The sequence below is a fragment of the Eumetopias jubatus genome, unplaced genomic scaffold (assembly GCF_037043125.1).
Source record: "Eumetopias jubatus isolate StellerSeaLion01/CBP00866 unplaced genomic scaffold, mEumJub1_p1.0 scaffold_4, whole genome shotgun sequence".
Taxonomy (NCBI): domain Eukaryota; kingdom Metazoa; phylum Chordata; class Mammalia; order Carnivora; family Otariidae; genus Eumetopias; species Eumetopias jubatus.
This window is the reverse complement of record NW_028274810.1, coordinates 53,429,960-53,446,550: the sequence shown is the minus strand read 5'-3', so window position 1 is coordinate 53,446,550 and position 16,591 is coordinate 53,429,960. Positions and strand designations below refer to the sequence as shown.

At 36.4% G+C, this 16,591-nt stretch overlaps 1 protein-coding gene across 2 annotated transcripts in view; it reads left to right on the top strand.

The window, feature by feature from the left end:
* Nucleotides 1-16,591, top strand: part of LEPR (leptin receptor) — a 63,622-nt gene that overhangs the window by 23,221 nt on the left and 23,810 nt on the right. For both annotated transcript variants that reach the window (XM_028102519.2, XM_028102520.2), the window contains exons 5-9: nucleotides 3,939-4,084; nucleotides 6,324-6,468; nucleotides 11,907-12,197; nucleotides 12,352-12,469; nucleotides 14,772-14,971. In XM_028102519.2, the coding sequence (XP_027958320.1) occupies nucleotides 3,939-4,084; nucleotides 6,324-6,468; nucleotides 11,907-12,197; nucleotides 12,352-12,469; nucleotides 14,772-14,971 (900 nt within the window). The remainder of the gene's footprint in view (nucleotides 1-3,938; nucleotides 4,085-6,323; nucleotides 6,469-11,906; nucleotides 12,198-12,351; nucleotides 12,470-14,771; nucleotides 14,972-16,591) is intronic.

The following is a 16,591-nucleotide window of genomic DNA, read 5'->3' as shown; positions in this document are numbered from 1 at the left end:
AGAATTAAATTAAATATTAAAAAAAATAAGATAGTTAAGAGCAGGTGCTATGATAGACTTTATAAGAAACCTAAAAAGAATTTTGTCTTTTTTTCAGGGATAATTTTTTGAGAAAAAAAAATCTTTCCTTATACTTGGGTGTATATGATAATGTCCTAAAATGTTAAGTGCCACAAAAGAAATAAGACATGGAGAGGGTCAGGTAGGTGTAAGGACTATTATTTCAGCTACAGAGGTCAAAGAAGACCTGTTTTAGGAGATAGCATTTGGGCTGAATGAAAAAGAGATAGCCACGCAAAAATCCAGAACAAAAGGTGCTCCAACCAGGAAAAATAGCACCCGTAAAACCTCTGAGATGGAATGAGCTCGGAAGTTGGAGGAACCCAAGAGAAGGCCTTTGTGCTTGCAGTGAATAAGGGAGGGGAATATTCGGAGATGTGGTCAGAGGTATCGGATTCAGGTCATGTGGTAGGCCAGGGTTACAGAGTTTGGGTTTTTTTTTTTTTTAATTTTTTTATTGTTATGTTAATCACCATATATTACATAATTTGTTTTGGTGTAGTGTTCCATGATTCATTGTTTGTTCATAACACCCAGTGCTCCATGCAGAATGTGCCCTCCTCAATACCCATCACCAGGCTAACCCATCCCCCTACCCTCCTCCCCTCTAGAAACCTCAGTTTGTTTTTCAGAGTCCATCATCTCTCCTGGTTCGTCTCCCCCTCTGACTTACTCCCCTTCATTCTTCCTCTCCTGCTATCTTCTTCTTTTTCTTTTTTCTTAAAATATGTTGCGTTATTTGTTTCAGATCTGTGATTCAACAGTCTTACACAATTCTAATTACAGTGGAAGCTTTTGAACCAGGAGAGTGATATGGTCGTGTGTGTGTGTGTGTGTGTGTGGTGTGTGTGTCTGTGTGCATGTTTAAAATTTACCCTGCGTGTGGAGAAGGAAATTGATGGGGAAAAGAGGAAGGATGGTTACAAGAGTAGAATCAGAAGGCTCAGAGAGGAAGCTATTGGAATGATCTGGTTGGTTTACGCATGTAGCAGTGGAGAAGTAAAGAAATGATCATAGTTGGGATTCATCTGGGAGATGATACTAACTGAAGTTTCTAGTGGATTGGGTATGGAGTACGGACAGAGACGAACCAAAGATAACACCGAGACTTGGCCCTGAGCATGTCAGTGAACAGTGGTGCCAGATACTAAGATGAGGAAATTTGGGGAGGATTGGGTGTGTGACATATTATTTTTGAGATGCTTATAGATACCCAAGAGATGCTGAGCAGGCAGTTGGACATACGATCAGTTCAGGGGAGATATATATGGGAGTATCTGGCATGTAGATGTTTATGGGATTGCCCAAGATCACCCACTTAGAGTTCAGTGAGAGAAAGACTGAGGCAGTCAGAGAGAAAAGAGGAGTAAAAGAGCGTGGTGGCCTGGCAGCCTGGTGGAAACCAAGTGAGCAGCTATGTGGAATGCTGCTGAGCGGTGGAGGAAAATGCATCAGACAACTGACGTTGGATTTGGCAAAGGATGATGACCTTGATAGAGCAGTTTCCGTGGATTGGTGAGGAGGAAGACCTACCTGGTCAGAGTAGGTTGGGCAGGAAAATGGGACACAGTGGGGAGAGTGAGTAGTGCCAACTCTTCCAAGGAATATTGCTCTGAAAGAAGCAGGTAGTTGGGGTTATATCTAAGACTGGGGACATGGGCGGTCCAGGGAAAGATTTATTTTTAGATTTCTAATATTAAGGCACATATGTATGCAGGCAGGAAATGTACAATAGTTTATAATTTCATGATTTCTGTTTGATGTTTTTGTTTTGTTTTCTTTTTATTCATGAGAACTCTGAATTTCATCTCTTGTTTCTAGCTCTGCTTTAAAGTAGCTAAAATTTGTAATATGTCACATAAAATAAACCTTTATTAATTTTGACTCAAGGAAAAGAGAAAAACTAGTCCAAATTCCTGAAAATTTAGTATGTTAATTATAGTAATATACCGTTTTAGTTCTTGAAAATAAAATTCAAATCAGTAAACATTTCAATGTAATGCTTATTTCTATGTATGTAACTCCTGCTAGTTAAAATCTTGAAAACACAGAGATGTCCCAAGAAAAATGCATTGCCTGTGTCCCCGCGTGTGTGCACCTAATCTCAGCCGGTCCGCCCGAGACCCCCTGAGCGCCAACCCTATTCCCCCGCGCGGCCCCTTTTCCGCTCCAACAAGATTAAAGAAACTATCATGAACCAGGAGAAACTCGCCAAACTGCAAGCACAAGTGCGCATTGGTGGGAAAGGAACTGCTCGCCGAAAGAAGAAGGTGGTTCATAGAACGGCTACAGCAGATGATAAAAAACTTCAGTTCTCCTTAAAGAAGTTAGGGGTAAACAATATCTCTGGTATTGAAGAAGTGAATATGTTCACAAATCAAGGAACAGTGATCCATTTTAACAACCCCAAAGTTCAGGCATCACTGGCAGCGAACACTTTCACCATTACAGGCCATGCTGAGACAAAGCAGCTGACAGAAATGCTACCCAGTATCTTAAACCAACTTGGTGCGACAGTCTGACTAGTTTAAGAAGACTGGCTGAAGCTCTGCCCAAACAATCTGTGGATGGAAAAGCACCACTTGCTACCGGAGAGGATGATGATGATGAAGTTCCAGATCTTGTGGAGAATTTTGATGAAGCTTCCAAGAATGAAGCAAACTGAATTGAGTCAACTTCTGAAGAACATAAAACTTGAAGAAGTTACTGGGAGCTGCTATTTTATATTATGACTTCTTTTTAAAATTTTGTTCATGGATCTGATAAAATCTAGATCTCTTATTTTTAAGCCCAAGCCCCTTGGACACTGCAGCTCTTTTCAGTTTTTGCTTATACACAGTTCATTCTTTGCAGCTAATTAAGCTGAAGAAGCCTGGGAATAAAGTTTGAAACAAGGTTAATAAAGTTCTTTGCCTAGGAAAAAAAATGCATCACCTATTTTCTATCATTTTGGCATTTTTTTCCATTTTAACATATTTATAAATATTCTTTTATTTGTTAATTTCAACAAATCAGGAACTCAAGTATAGATGATGTTTAATAAACTTTTAAAACTAACAATAGTAAACATTTTCAATATTCTTCTCTGATATGATTTCCCTTATAGGGAATGAACCATTATTTATTTAATCAATCCTTTATTGTAAGATGTTTATATTGTTTCTATGAATAATTTAAAGGTTACATGTATTTAAAACTACACACACACAACCTATACACAAATGCATATTCATATATGAACACATGCATATACGCATGAACTCAAATCATTTACTAAGTTAAACACATTGTTAGGCTAAGAAACTCTATCCTCATTTCTGGTGACAAGCCAGGGCCTGTGAATGCTATGTTTATTGCATGTAACATATGCATGCTGTGGGTTATTTGAGTAGGTGTGTCTAGATTTTTATATTTCAAAGTTAATAGATTTGCTGAATTTTACATGCATATTTACGTGAATTTTTGCATGCAAACTCCATATGCATTTTTCAAGTAGTGTTCTGCAAAATGCCGTTTTTCCTTGTCACCTGCTAAACCAGTGGGTGAGGGTGGTGGAGGGGGGAGTCTTCAAAGAAGTTTGGGGAATGCTAGGTTAAATAAAGTTAGCCGACTTTTTTTACAGCAGGAGTTCACATTTATCAAAACAACCTCCTTACTGTTTACAGTTTTTGCCATGTAGGGAGAGGAAATGAATATATGTGGATTGCTATGGAAAGCTACAAGGAGTAGACCTAATATTTTGGTCTGGAATTAGCCTTTGAATAAGATCACCTTTTAAGTAGTTGAAAGAACAGGATATGCTAATAATTCATTTTGACTTTATTTTGTGATTATCATGAAAATTGCTTGACTTAAAAATGTTCTCTTTTTTCCTTAAGTGAAGCCTGATCCCCCATTAGGTTTACATATGGAAATCACAGATGCTGGCAATTTAAAGATTTCTTGGTCCAGCCCAACATTGGTACCATTTCAACTTCAATACCAAGTGAAATATTCAGAGAATTCTTCAACAAATATGAGAAAAGTAAGTATAATTTAATAAAATGAAAGGTTGAGAAACAACTAGAGACCCTTTCCAGGTCCAGTAGAAAATGCCCTTTGCATACCAAACATGCATGGTCCTCCTAGAGCTGAATCAGCTGTAATTTCATATTATATCACTGGCTTTCATTTACGATCAGCATAGGACATGACCACATGAACAACATGTCCGTATCTTCGGTAAACGCTTTTGGAGAAATTGATGTTGCATAATATCTCTTATGTATGGATCCATGTTATATATTGAGGAGTGTGATAAATTCCTCCCAGACTTTAGTGCCAGAGAAAGTTCCAAATTCCTCTTCCAAAAAAAAAAATTATGTTAGATTAATAACTTTCTCTGTCTCTCCCTCTCCCTCCCTCTCTCTCTCTCTTCCTTACACACACACACACACACACACACAGCTAAATGGCTACGGGAAGTCCAGTTACAGAAACTTGAATTCATAATTACAATTTTCTCACCTACAAACCTCTGATTTCTGATTTTACGATTCCAGCTGTTGTTTTATTGCTCAACATACTTACTTGCAGCACATGCATTTGTAGTATAAGGTCTGCCAGATTCTTTTTGCATTTTTCAGTATTTATTGAGGACCTACTAGGTGCTAGGAACTGTTCTGTTTGCATCAGGATGCACTGAGTGGTAGAGCTAACGGGTGCTGGTAGAGCTGGTAGGTTGTAATATTAAGTGGAGGTGCGGAAGACCTCATGGAAAAACTGACATCTGAGCAAGTCTCTGAAGGAGGTTAGTGAAGTAGATATCTGGGGGAATTAGTTTCCAAAGAGAGAAGCTAGTTATTCAGAGGCCCTAAGCCGGTGAGAAACTGGAGGCTGGGGTAGGCAGTGAGGGCGAGAGTTGCAGTGGATGAATCAAAGAGGAGCAGGAGAGGCGAAGGAGGACGTCAGAAAGAGCACGGGCCGAGCGTGGACTTCGGCATTTTCCTTTGTGAAATGAATTGTTATACAATTTAGAAGTAAAAACCTGTCTTTGTACCTCTGGGCCACCTTTGTAAAGACTTTATCTTCATTAAGAGCAGAAAATAAATCCTTGGTGTGTCCTGTGTGGGAAAAGCAGAGTTAAGGCTTCTTTGGGCTTCAACTTTCTCATCTGCAAAATGGAGACGATAGGATTTGAAATCTAGGTGACCTGCTATTGTAGAATACATTTGTGGTGCTTTTCACCCTTTTGGTCTCTGGAACCCCAGTTTAAGAGGCCAGGGATTTCAATAACTTTGGAGTACGTCATTGGAAAACAGAATGTATTTGCTAAGCGATTCTTTTTTTTTTTTAAGATTTTATTTATTTATTTGACAGAGAGAGACAATGAGAGAGGGAACACAAGCAGGGGAAGCAGGAGAGGGAGAAGCAGGCTCCCCTCTGAGCAGGGAGCCCGATGCGGGACTCGATCCCAGGACCCTGGGGTCATGACCTGAGCCGAAGGCAGCCACTTAACAACTGAGCCACCCAGGCGCCCCCCTAAGCAATTCTTAATAGTTGTTGTTTCATGCAGAATTAGGTCTCTTAGATATTTGCCCGCTAGTTTATAAACTGTATTTTGATTTACTATAGCTTATCAGGTTCAGGTTCTTAAAATTATTCACACCTCCTCTATGACACTTTCCTCTAGGAATGTTTCTAATTCTGTGTCCGCTCCTGCTCATCATTTTCTACCAGGTGTGTATTATAGATGTCATCAGGGCCTTGAAACTCCCTGCTGATTTTAGCTGTACCTCTTAAATTTCACAAGGTCAATATTCGTTATCATTCAGTTAAAAATATCTACTGATTATCATTGTGATTTTCTTCTTGGGCTTGTGGGCTATTTAAAATTTTATTGACAGTGGCATCTGGGTGGCTCAGTCGTTAAGTGTCTGCCTTCAGCTCAGGTCATGATCCCAGGGTCCTGGGATAAAGTCCCGCATCGGGCTCCCTGCTCAGCGGGAAGCCTGCTTCTTCCTCTCCCACTCCTCCTGCTTGTGTTCCCTCTCTCGCTGTGTCTCTCTCTGTCAAATAAATAAATAAAATCTTTAAAAACATTTATTGACAAAGATGCAAACATTTGTTATTTTGTTACTGATTTCCGTTTAATTCCACCATGGCCGGCCAACTATTTTGTAAGACTTTCATTCTTTGAAATTTGTTGGGACTGCTTGTTCTCAATTTTGATGAAGGTTCCATGTCAACTTGATGCTCTGATGTTTTCAAACAATATTTAACAGGCTGATGAAATTGTCTCAGCTACATCTCTGCTGATAGACAGTGTGCTTCCTGGGTCTTCATACGAGGTTCAAGTGAGGGGAAAGAGACTGGATGGCCCAGGAACCTGGGGTGACTGGAGCACCCCTCTTACCTTTACCACACAAGGTAGGTTTTATAATAGTAGCTCCTATCGAGAGGAGAATATGCTTCCTGATTTTTCCCTTGGCCTGTTATAAGCATCTTAAATTTTGTAGCAGTAAACCAAAAGGTGGGACACAATATTAACGTTTTATTTAAGTGTTGGCAGGTTACTTTGTGAATGAAAATGTGTAAAAAAAACTTATATAAGAGCTCCCAAGTTTATGTGTGTACATAGTAGTGTCTTGCTGAATTACTCTTACCTATTCAAAAGATAGACTTAATAGAAAGGTTCCAAATTCACAAATTCAGAACGCTCCTGGTATCAGTGTTTCCTTAATTTACATTTAAAATCAGATATATTTATTTGACATAAATTCCAAATATTCAAATTTCATTCAATTATTATATTTTATATAATAAATAATAACATAATGAAATAATTCTTTTCACTCCAGATGCTGGCTTTTGAGAGTTTTCACTTTCAATTTTCATGTTTTTAATCTTTAACATCAGAAAAACTGTGGTTTATTCAAAACTTCCTCATGAAGTTGAGATGGTGGTTTACAAATAGTCCCAGGAGCCCTAGAATAGTCCAACCGTGTCATATGCTAACTTGTGATGCTAGGAAGAGACTTCAGGGTTCTTTGCCTAGTTGTCTGATCTGTCAAAAGAGCAAAATTATTCCTACTGAATCATGCAGGTTGATTATGGATATATAGAGACAGCAAGTCCCCTGAAAATCACTAAGCAGTCAACACATTTAATGAAATAAGTTAATTTATTGGTTACTTCCTATTTAAAAAGCATTGACTTGTCAAAAAGCCAGTAGCATTAGTGGTTTAAGAGCGCAGACTTTGGAGTCTGACAGAATGTTATGCAGGTACTGGCCTCACCACTTATTTGGAAAGTTTCTTCACCTTTCTGTGCCTCAATTGCCCCATCTGCAAAATAGAGACATTTTTATTATGGATAGAATGAAACAGTGCACCTACTGTGCTCACTGCAGTGCCCGACCTTTAGTAAGCACCCTGTAAACAGTAGATGCAATCATAGTTTGCAGATCCACAATCTCAATATTCAAAATCTCAGCATCTAATGAAGGTTTCAGGTTGACAAGATAAATAACTAATTGCATGAGCAAGCTTGTCAGAAGAGCTAGCAAAGTACTAGGCAATGGGAAGGACTGGTTCTCACCAGGAAAGCCAGGAACCTTCTGTGAACAGATAAGAAATCCATAGAAGACATGGGTTTCTCCTCATGATTCCTCAGATAGTTATTAAGCATCACAATGTGTGTGCTGACGACTCAGCTTCTGGAATTTTTCAGAGGAAGGTCGGTCATCTTTTCTACCTTCAATTATTTATCATTGATTAATAGGTCTTAATGACTAGCGGTGAATTATGTATTATGTAATTATGAATAAATTACGACATCAACTTTTAAAGAATGTCCCGTGGAGGTTTTTAAGAGAACGGGATGGGGTAGGGTGGGTGGCAGAGGAGGCTAGTAACCCTGACTTCCACCCTGAGTGGGATGGCTTTCTTCTTTGTGATTTTACTTCTTAAATAGATCTGAAAACCTACCCTCCCTAAAGAAGAGGGAAATTCTAAAAGGATCATTATTATTTTTAAGGTTTGCTAATATTCAAGTTATATATTATAACTTTCTAGAATAATGATTCTTAGCAATTCTGTATTCAGTGGGGTTAAGATGAACATTTTGATCCAGTATAATATAATAGTTATTTGTGTTACATTTCATGTAAGTTTTTGTTTTGGATTGTTCAACTTAGGTTTTTAGACCTTTGGATGGACATAGTTTTAGTTCTGTTTTACTTAGTACAAAACCTTTAGACTACTATTACTTAGTTCACGTCAATATCTGTAGGATTACATTTTCTTGGTTTTAATATGTTGGACCGCATTTATATGTTTTTATACATAATATAAATCAGATTTATTAATATATATTATAAAGCACATACTATATATATATATATATGCTTTTCCCTATGCAAATATTTAGGGTTTTGTGTACATGACAGTAATAAAGATATGTTTTGTTGAAAAGAAACTTTGCCAGTTTACTTGCCAAAGTGTCTAACAATATTGCAGTTAACACTGGGCCTTTTACTTATTCGCCACAGGTGTGTTCCTCTAGTGACTTTAGACATCCCAAATAGAAATATCTGATAGTAAGTGAAAAATAAATCCAGACAGTAAGTAAATAGCTCCCCCAAGGGCAGAATTTGTTGATTTAGCAATGAGTGTAAAGGTAAGTTTACTAATTTAATAGGCTTGGATGGGTTAGATGCCAGTGAGTGGTACCAGGTGATTATTAAGGGAAAGACAGAAACTTGCCAAATATAAAGGAGACTAGGGACACCAAGTGCGGGGAGAAGAGCCTCCACACTTCAGTAGCTCCCAAGCATGTTTCTCTGTTATAGGATCGCCTACAGTAACGATGTAATGATGGGTACTGAATCACAAATCAAAGGTATAAGTAGGTTCGTACTTCCCTCCTGAATAATAATGATAATGATAATGACAGTTATGGAGTGCTTCCTGTGTTTCAAGCACTGTTCTAAGTGCTTTACATATATTATCATTTTGTCCTTTTGATCCCCTGTGAGATAGGTACTGATATTCCCCTTTCGCAAAGAAATCGGGACTTAGAGAGGTTAAGTACATTGTAAAAGTTGACACAATCTAGAGCTGGCAGTCTAATTCCGGAGTCATGTTTGTTCGCACTAATACAGTGATTAAGTGCCTGACATATGTTTATGTCACCAAAAATTGATCCTGGGCACTAATCAGCGGTAAGCTTAATTATATAGAGCACTTTAGCGGAACACCTCATTTCCTTCATGGTTCCTGATAAATGAGGTTTCAGCGTTGCTTGGGTTTTTCAGGTCTCAGGTGTGCTGAGTTGCCTTCGCAGCAGTTCCCTCATCCCCCAGTGCTTACAGCACTGGAGGCTTGTTCTTGAACCGTGTGCACCAGTGAAGTATGTTTCTCCAAACTTGGGAGCTTCCTCTTCTTGTGTAAAAGGATTTGGGTCCTTCTCCCTTAAACCTAGGTATTTAATATTATTAGATTATCCTCTGCTGTTCACTGTTGGCATCCACAAAACAGAAACGTTCTGTAAGACTGAGGCATTAACTTACTTAGAATGAATTAGCACATCTACTTTATCATTTCCAAACACTTTGGATTTTATTGATTTTTTTTTTTTGGAACAGAGACTGTCTGATGTATTGTGCCAGAGCAAACAGATGCTAATTATCAGTTCCTTTATAGCTACTACCTATTGTTCAATGATTTTTTTTTGTTCATTGATTCATTAAAGCTGTACCTACCAAGTACACAGTTAATGAAGCACTGACCATTTTTAATCAAGGAATTCTTATGGATTTGGGAGATCTTGGACTCTTACAAGAATACCCGGGACCTTGCCAGAACTTAAGAAGTCCAAGAATGTTGCAATTAAGTTATGCTACATACTGAAAATAAGTTTAGAAGTGCTGACTTCTTGTAATACCTTTCTTTTTTTTTGTGATACCTTTCTTAATTGCAATCTTGTGCTGCCAGAGAGGAGGAGAAACAGATAATTTCTGCATTTCATACTTGACAGTGCTTGTAATGTATTAGAGAAAATATTTTCCCCGTAAAGAAAAATAGGAAATCTGTTTTGAAAATTTAAAAATCTAATTTCTGGTGCTATAATAAACACATTTTAAAATAACTTTAACTAAGATGTTTTGATTTATGATTTATGTTCATTTGAGTAATTCACTAATATTTCTCAATAGAATTTCTTCTTTTAATGAAATTCGTTAGTGTAGATTCTGCAAAACTATTAGTACTTAGTCATGAGAAGAAAATTATTTTCTTATTTTACAAATTAAATATTGTGTATCTCACATGAGAATAAAGTATATATTTGTATTATTTTGAAAATTAAATATTTAACATTTACTTCATATCAATTTCTATATATTCAGTGTAAATTTTACAAAATCAGGTTTTTAATAACTTGCTTTTATTCTTTTTAAGCTAATATTTTAGTATTTAATCATGCCAAAATACTATGACTTTAACTGTATTTCTCAATTAAGCCTTACTTAGGCATTCAATTTTGAAGTGAGGTGCTTTGAGATTTTTATTATCTTTAAAAGATTCAGCTTAATTTTTGAAATCTTATTTGTACTCTTTAAAAAAATAAATTACTCCTAGACTTTTGAAGCAGTTCAGTAATGAGATGTGGAGCATATTGAAAGTAGGTTAATGATCTTTCAGGTCTGTGCTAGGTCCTTGTGTGTAGTAAGTAATGTGCCAATGAAGCTTGAGTGTCACCCTAGGCTAGGATTATAAATCTAATGGACTGGCTTCTGTCCAGTGATTTCATGCTACTAAAATTTTTCCTGTTTATGCTTGACTGTAGAAATACCAAGTACAAAGGTTTTGTATGGATTGTAAATATAAGGACAGGGGAGTTTAGCTTGCTATTACAAAAAAGAAAAAACTTAAATAATAAAAATCAATGAAGTTTTTTGTTTTTGTTTTGGGGCTCATCCGGATGATATGTATGAAAAGAGATACTCATATTCTTTCAGCAGAAAATGGCCTACCTTAAATTGCACAACAAATATACTGTTTTTGTAATGTATTGTGGCAGAAATAATTTCTTCCTATGTAAACAGTCATTTACTTTTATTCTGTTTCTAATTAAAAATATAGGCAAACTATGTTTCCAACAATAGGGGACCAAAAAAGTAGTATGGAAGAGTGTGGAGGCCTTAAAAATAATATTTTAGAAAAATATTGGTTCCCCTTGTCCTTAACCACAGCATACTGGCATTAAATAACTTAAAATATTACAGATCAGTATTTACAGTTTTTCCTGTTTTGGTACATTGGTGCATCATTGATTTTACATATCTTAACTAGTTTTCTTACTTAAAGCTTATTTTTCTACTTTACCTGTTTATTTGAAATTTTCATATATCCAAATGAAACAATAGCAACCACCATTTTTTCTTTAGGATTTTGCTTTAGAGTGATTTGATTCAATAACTCACCCTACATTTCACTGATCCTTAAAGCGGAGTCTGATGGAAAACGTGTCATTGCGGAATTAGATTATATTTCATTTGAATTAATTTTCGGCCTATCCATTAGCAAGTGACAAGTACGCACTAAAACCTATTTTGTACTAAGTCTCTGTGTTTAGAAAACAGTGAAGACATTTGTGGAAGTTCAAGTCATTTGGGAATGGGAGTGCCTGGGATACTACATAACTGTCCATAAACAGGCGATTACAGTTACCCAGTCTCTTAGTACACTCTTTATTTTTGGCAGTATGATCCTGAATGCATTGTGAAGCCTTTCTACGTAGCGTAAATTCCTCACAGGATGTTTTTGGTCTTCATCCGACATCCTCCCCTTCTTCTCTTATTGCAGATGTCATATACTTTCCACCTAAAATTCTGACAAGTGTCGGGTCTAACGTTTCTTTTCACTGCATTTATAAAAACGAAAACGAGATTGTTTCCTCAAAAAAGATTGTTTGGTGGCTGAATTTAGCTGAGAAAATCCCTCCAAGCCAGTATACCGTGGTGGGTGACCGTGTTAGCAAAGTCACCTTTCCAAATTTGAATGCGACCAAGCCTCGCGGGAAGTTCACCTACGACGCAGTGTACTGCTGCAACCAGCAGGAATGCCACCATCGCTATGCGGAGTTATACGTGATTGGTAAGAATACTGACTGCACTTCTCTCCGTTTTCCTCCGCAGGGATTATGGACCCTATATTAGAGTCCCATTGATAATGTAAGGACATGTTATTGTCATTAAAAATTGCTTTGGTGTTTTTGCTTTGTATTAATATCTTAATGTGTTTTAAATAGATGTCAATATCAATATATCATGTGAAACTGATGGGTACTTAACTAAAATGACTTGCAGATGGTCGACCAATGCAATCCAATCACTCATGGGAAGTACTTTGCAGTTGAGGTATCATAGGTAAGTACTGTTTTGCTGTTTTATTGTTCTGGGGATGTGGTGAGATAAAACTTCCTGTAGAAATATCCTCATAACAGTCCTCTAGTTAGACGTTCTTCTTGAAAGAGGAAGGTAGAATCTACTTGATTAGAAAATTTTTAAGGGATCAAATAAATTGGTGGTTTTTAAAAAAACATTGAGGTAAAACATATAATTCGTTTTTACCTCAGATTAGTTTTTCTGATAATCGATTAATTTTCCATAATTGCATTTTAACTACTGAATGAAATCCAAGAAAAGCTGGTTTCTGTACATTTTAATTTGACCTAAGAGTTAATTTGAACTCTCTAAGAGTTGACTAGAGGAGAATATCAGCGATTATAAAAGTCCAATATCATTTGCTGAAGATTAATATTTTGGAAAAAAGTCAGAGGTAGTGGCACAAAGATTGTAAGACATAATATGAATACTTTTAGAAGCAGGAAAGACAAAGAAGGAAAACACTTACTTAAGAAGGAGTGAAGGGTTGTAATAGTAATTTGTGCTTATTTTTACCCTTCCCTGTTTTGAAAAGAATTCAAGACTTCATCTTCCCATAGTATCATCTGAAATAATAGACTCTTGATTAGGAGAAGGTAGATACATTTTTATTTTTATAATCTTAGTAGTTTTCAGTTATGTGTATGGCTCTCAGACACCCTGTCTCAATTTGTGTTTGTCCTGGGGTCTTCCAGTTTGTTTCACTTGTCCTCATTTATTCTTAAAATCTAAATTTTCTACTTGAAAAACAAATCCCCCTCCTCAAATACTGTGATCTGAATTCTATTCCCAAAGTGACCAGTCTGTTCTTATGTAGTATTAGAAAAAAATGGGGCAATTTTTACATTTCTTACATAGGAATAATAGCTGGCTTTATCTTACCTGATAGGAGTATTTTGAAATCAATAGAATATTCATGGATGCCATTTTACTTTTATAATCTATCTTTCCTTTTTTTCCATGGCATTTTTCACATTAAAAAAGGTGTTTGTGGATGACCATCACATAAGCTCTGTGTCCCATTTATCTTGCTAACATTTACGGAAGAACTGTGAAAGTCCCTGCATGTGCTCGGGCAGGTTTTTTTTAACCTCTCCAAGACTCGATTTCCTTCTCTGTAAGCTGGAAAGAATAATAGGACTTACAAGGTTTCTGTTAGAATTAATGATATATTCCATTTAATTATAATTATGCGATAGAATTTCTCCTGGTAAATATTCAATAAATGGCTATCATTGTCATTATGACGAAGACACTAACCTCTGCATTCCAAGTGGAGTATTACTGTGCTTTAGTACTTGGTCACAGTTCTTCCTACCCACAGAGGACGCCTCATGCCTTGTTCTCATCTCTGGCCCTCCCCTTCCCTGCCCATGCCCTCCCTCCCCGCCCCCCCCCGTCCCTCTGCCAGCACTCATTCATACATACACCCGAAAATGATTGTAATTTTGAAGGGGTAAGCAGGAAAAGTGTCACAAAAAAAAAAAAAAAAAGAAAACGAGAAACAGAAGAATATAGATTTTTCATTTTCTTGTAACCTCCTAACTCCGTTTTTATGGAAACAGTAACTGCTACTTTAACCACTTAAATTCCATATTGAGAGCAAATAGTGGCAGGAGCAGGGCTATTTCCAAAAAAAGGGAGAAGTGCTTTGTATATTCTGAGGTAGAGTGTGGATCAGGACACAATTATAAAACTTACTTTCTTAATTTTCTTCTCTGAGATTATGTGTTATATGTGTTTTATATTTAACCATATGATTCAGGTATGAATCAAGAATTGGTATTATTTTCATTATATTGCTTTGAACCAGAAAATATTAGGACATTGTCAATTAAGCTATGATTTACTATCAGTTGTGTCTTCAAGTTGTGGTGGAATTTAATCCCTATTTAAAGCATAAGGGATTTATCTTCCTTCCCATCTCAGGAATGTCCCAATACTATGCTTGCGATCTATACTTCTAAAATGGTATCACTTATGTATAACATTAGCTTAACTTTCAAAGTGTTGTAGGTCCCACCTCTAATTGTATCCTTATCTCCTTCTTAGAGCAATGCCATTTATTTTACTTGCATTTCCACTTAGTACCTAATAAAATGTTTAATAAGGTTTTTTGTCTATTTTTATGGAAAGACATAAAATTGTGATAGAGCTGGGAATTCAAAAATGCCTTTCCAATAAGAACATTCATTTTAGATGGAACAGAAACTATGGTATTCTCAAATATCTTACTGCTTTCAACCATGTTGTATATTAACTGACTGTTCTCATATCTTTTAAGGAGCAGCCTTTACTGTTCTGATGTTCCATCTATTCATCCCATATCTGAACCCAAAGATTGCCATTTGCAGAGAGATGGTTTTTATGAATGCATATTTCAGCCAATCTTTCTATTATCCGGCTATACAATGTGGATTAAAATCAATCACTCTTTGGGTTCACTTGACTCTCCACCAACGTGTGTTGTTCCTGATTCCGTGGGTATGTCAAACTGTGTTGTGTGTCTTCATTTTTACTAGCAGATTTGGATTCAGATTGATTCATGGAAACTGTTGTGTTTTACCATTTCCTGATCACACTATATTTAAACAAAAACTTTTTCATGTTTACAGTGGAATTGGGAAGACAATCAACCTTAGGAAGTTTTGCCATTTTTATTTTATTTTAAGTTACTTATAGCACAGTATTTTTGCAATAGGAATATTTTCAGCATATAATCTGATGAGTTATATTGGGCATTGGGAATAAAATTTAGCAGTAATATTAATCTAAATAATGCACTGCTTTGTTTTTCTCCCAGTATACTTATGAAAACATTTGGTGTTTTTAATTTAAAAATTTAATTTGGGTATTGTGATGGATTTTGTAATCTAGTAGTCATAACCCATGGGTTTAATTTGTGAGGCTGTGTAGGATGCAGAAGGATTCAAAATAACTAAAGTGAAGGAGAAACAATAGATCAAGGATGATGATATCCATCATGAATTTTAAATACTCTTTAAAAAGATATATTGATTTCAAAGTTAAGAGAGCTCTTGAAATCTATATCTCTCCGATATTGCTGTGAAATCTTTGAGAAATGACCCATTTATGATTATACAATAGAGGTAAAAGAATATCTTTTGGTGCTGTATTCTGTTTTGTTGGGAAATTATGCCAAAAATCAATATTTGATTCATTATATTTCCAAATAATTAGTACACATCTGAATTAAAACTTATATTTTGTTAAATATAGCATAAAGTCATAATTTTTAGGGTTTTTTTAATCACTATAGAGTCCCAAGTAATTGATTCCCCACCCCCTAAGCTAGCATGCCCACCACCCCCCCACCTCCCCCCACCCCCACTATTTAGTTTGGTTCCACTTAAAGTGAATTTACTGTAAGCAGGACTCTCTGATACTAAGTATCTTGGGACAGCAAAGAACCCTCCTACCACTCTCTACCCCACAAACATGCACAGATAGAACCTCACATGTAATATATGACAAATGCAACATGGATTCAGTTCTGTATGCTATTCAAACAACTTTCGATGTTATTCTTTTTAGTACTAAAATAAGGAATTTAAGTTGGGCTTCTATTAACTCCTTAGTACTAGGAAACAATGTGGAGATTCAACTTTAGAATCCAAATGCAGCACCACCTGTTACTAGCTTTGTAAACATGGGCTAGACATGTGAGTGCTCTGTGACTTTTGTCACCCATAAAATGTGGAAAGCTCTGCTTAACTCCCCAGGGTGTGTGCTGTGGGGATCATGCAAACTCTTATACTTTAAAGCATCCTTTCTGTAAACTAGATATTCATGGAATGGATCCATATGACATCCATATGATTCAGTCAAGTACAATCTTAGTGTCTCTCAAACATCCATACTTCCTTTTCTGAGGAGGAATGATTTTTTTCAGGAGATGAACTGCGTGTCATCTTACTGGTTGATATAGAGTGTCGCGTCATATATGAAGAATTGAACAAATATGAGAAACTAGTAATGAAAAAATTTAGGGGTTTTGGTCATCAACAGTCTAAGGTATTGTTGATGAAGTCTGGAGCTTCAAAGTTCACACTCGTGTGCTGGGGCTTTGGGACATTTAGTTCC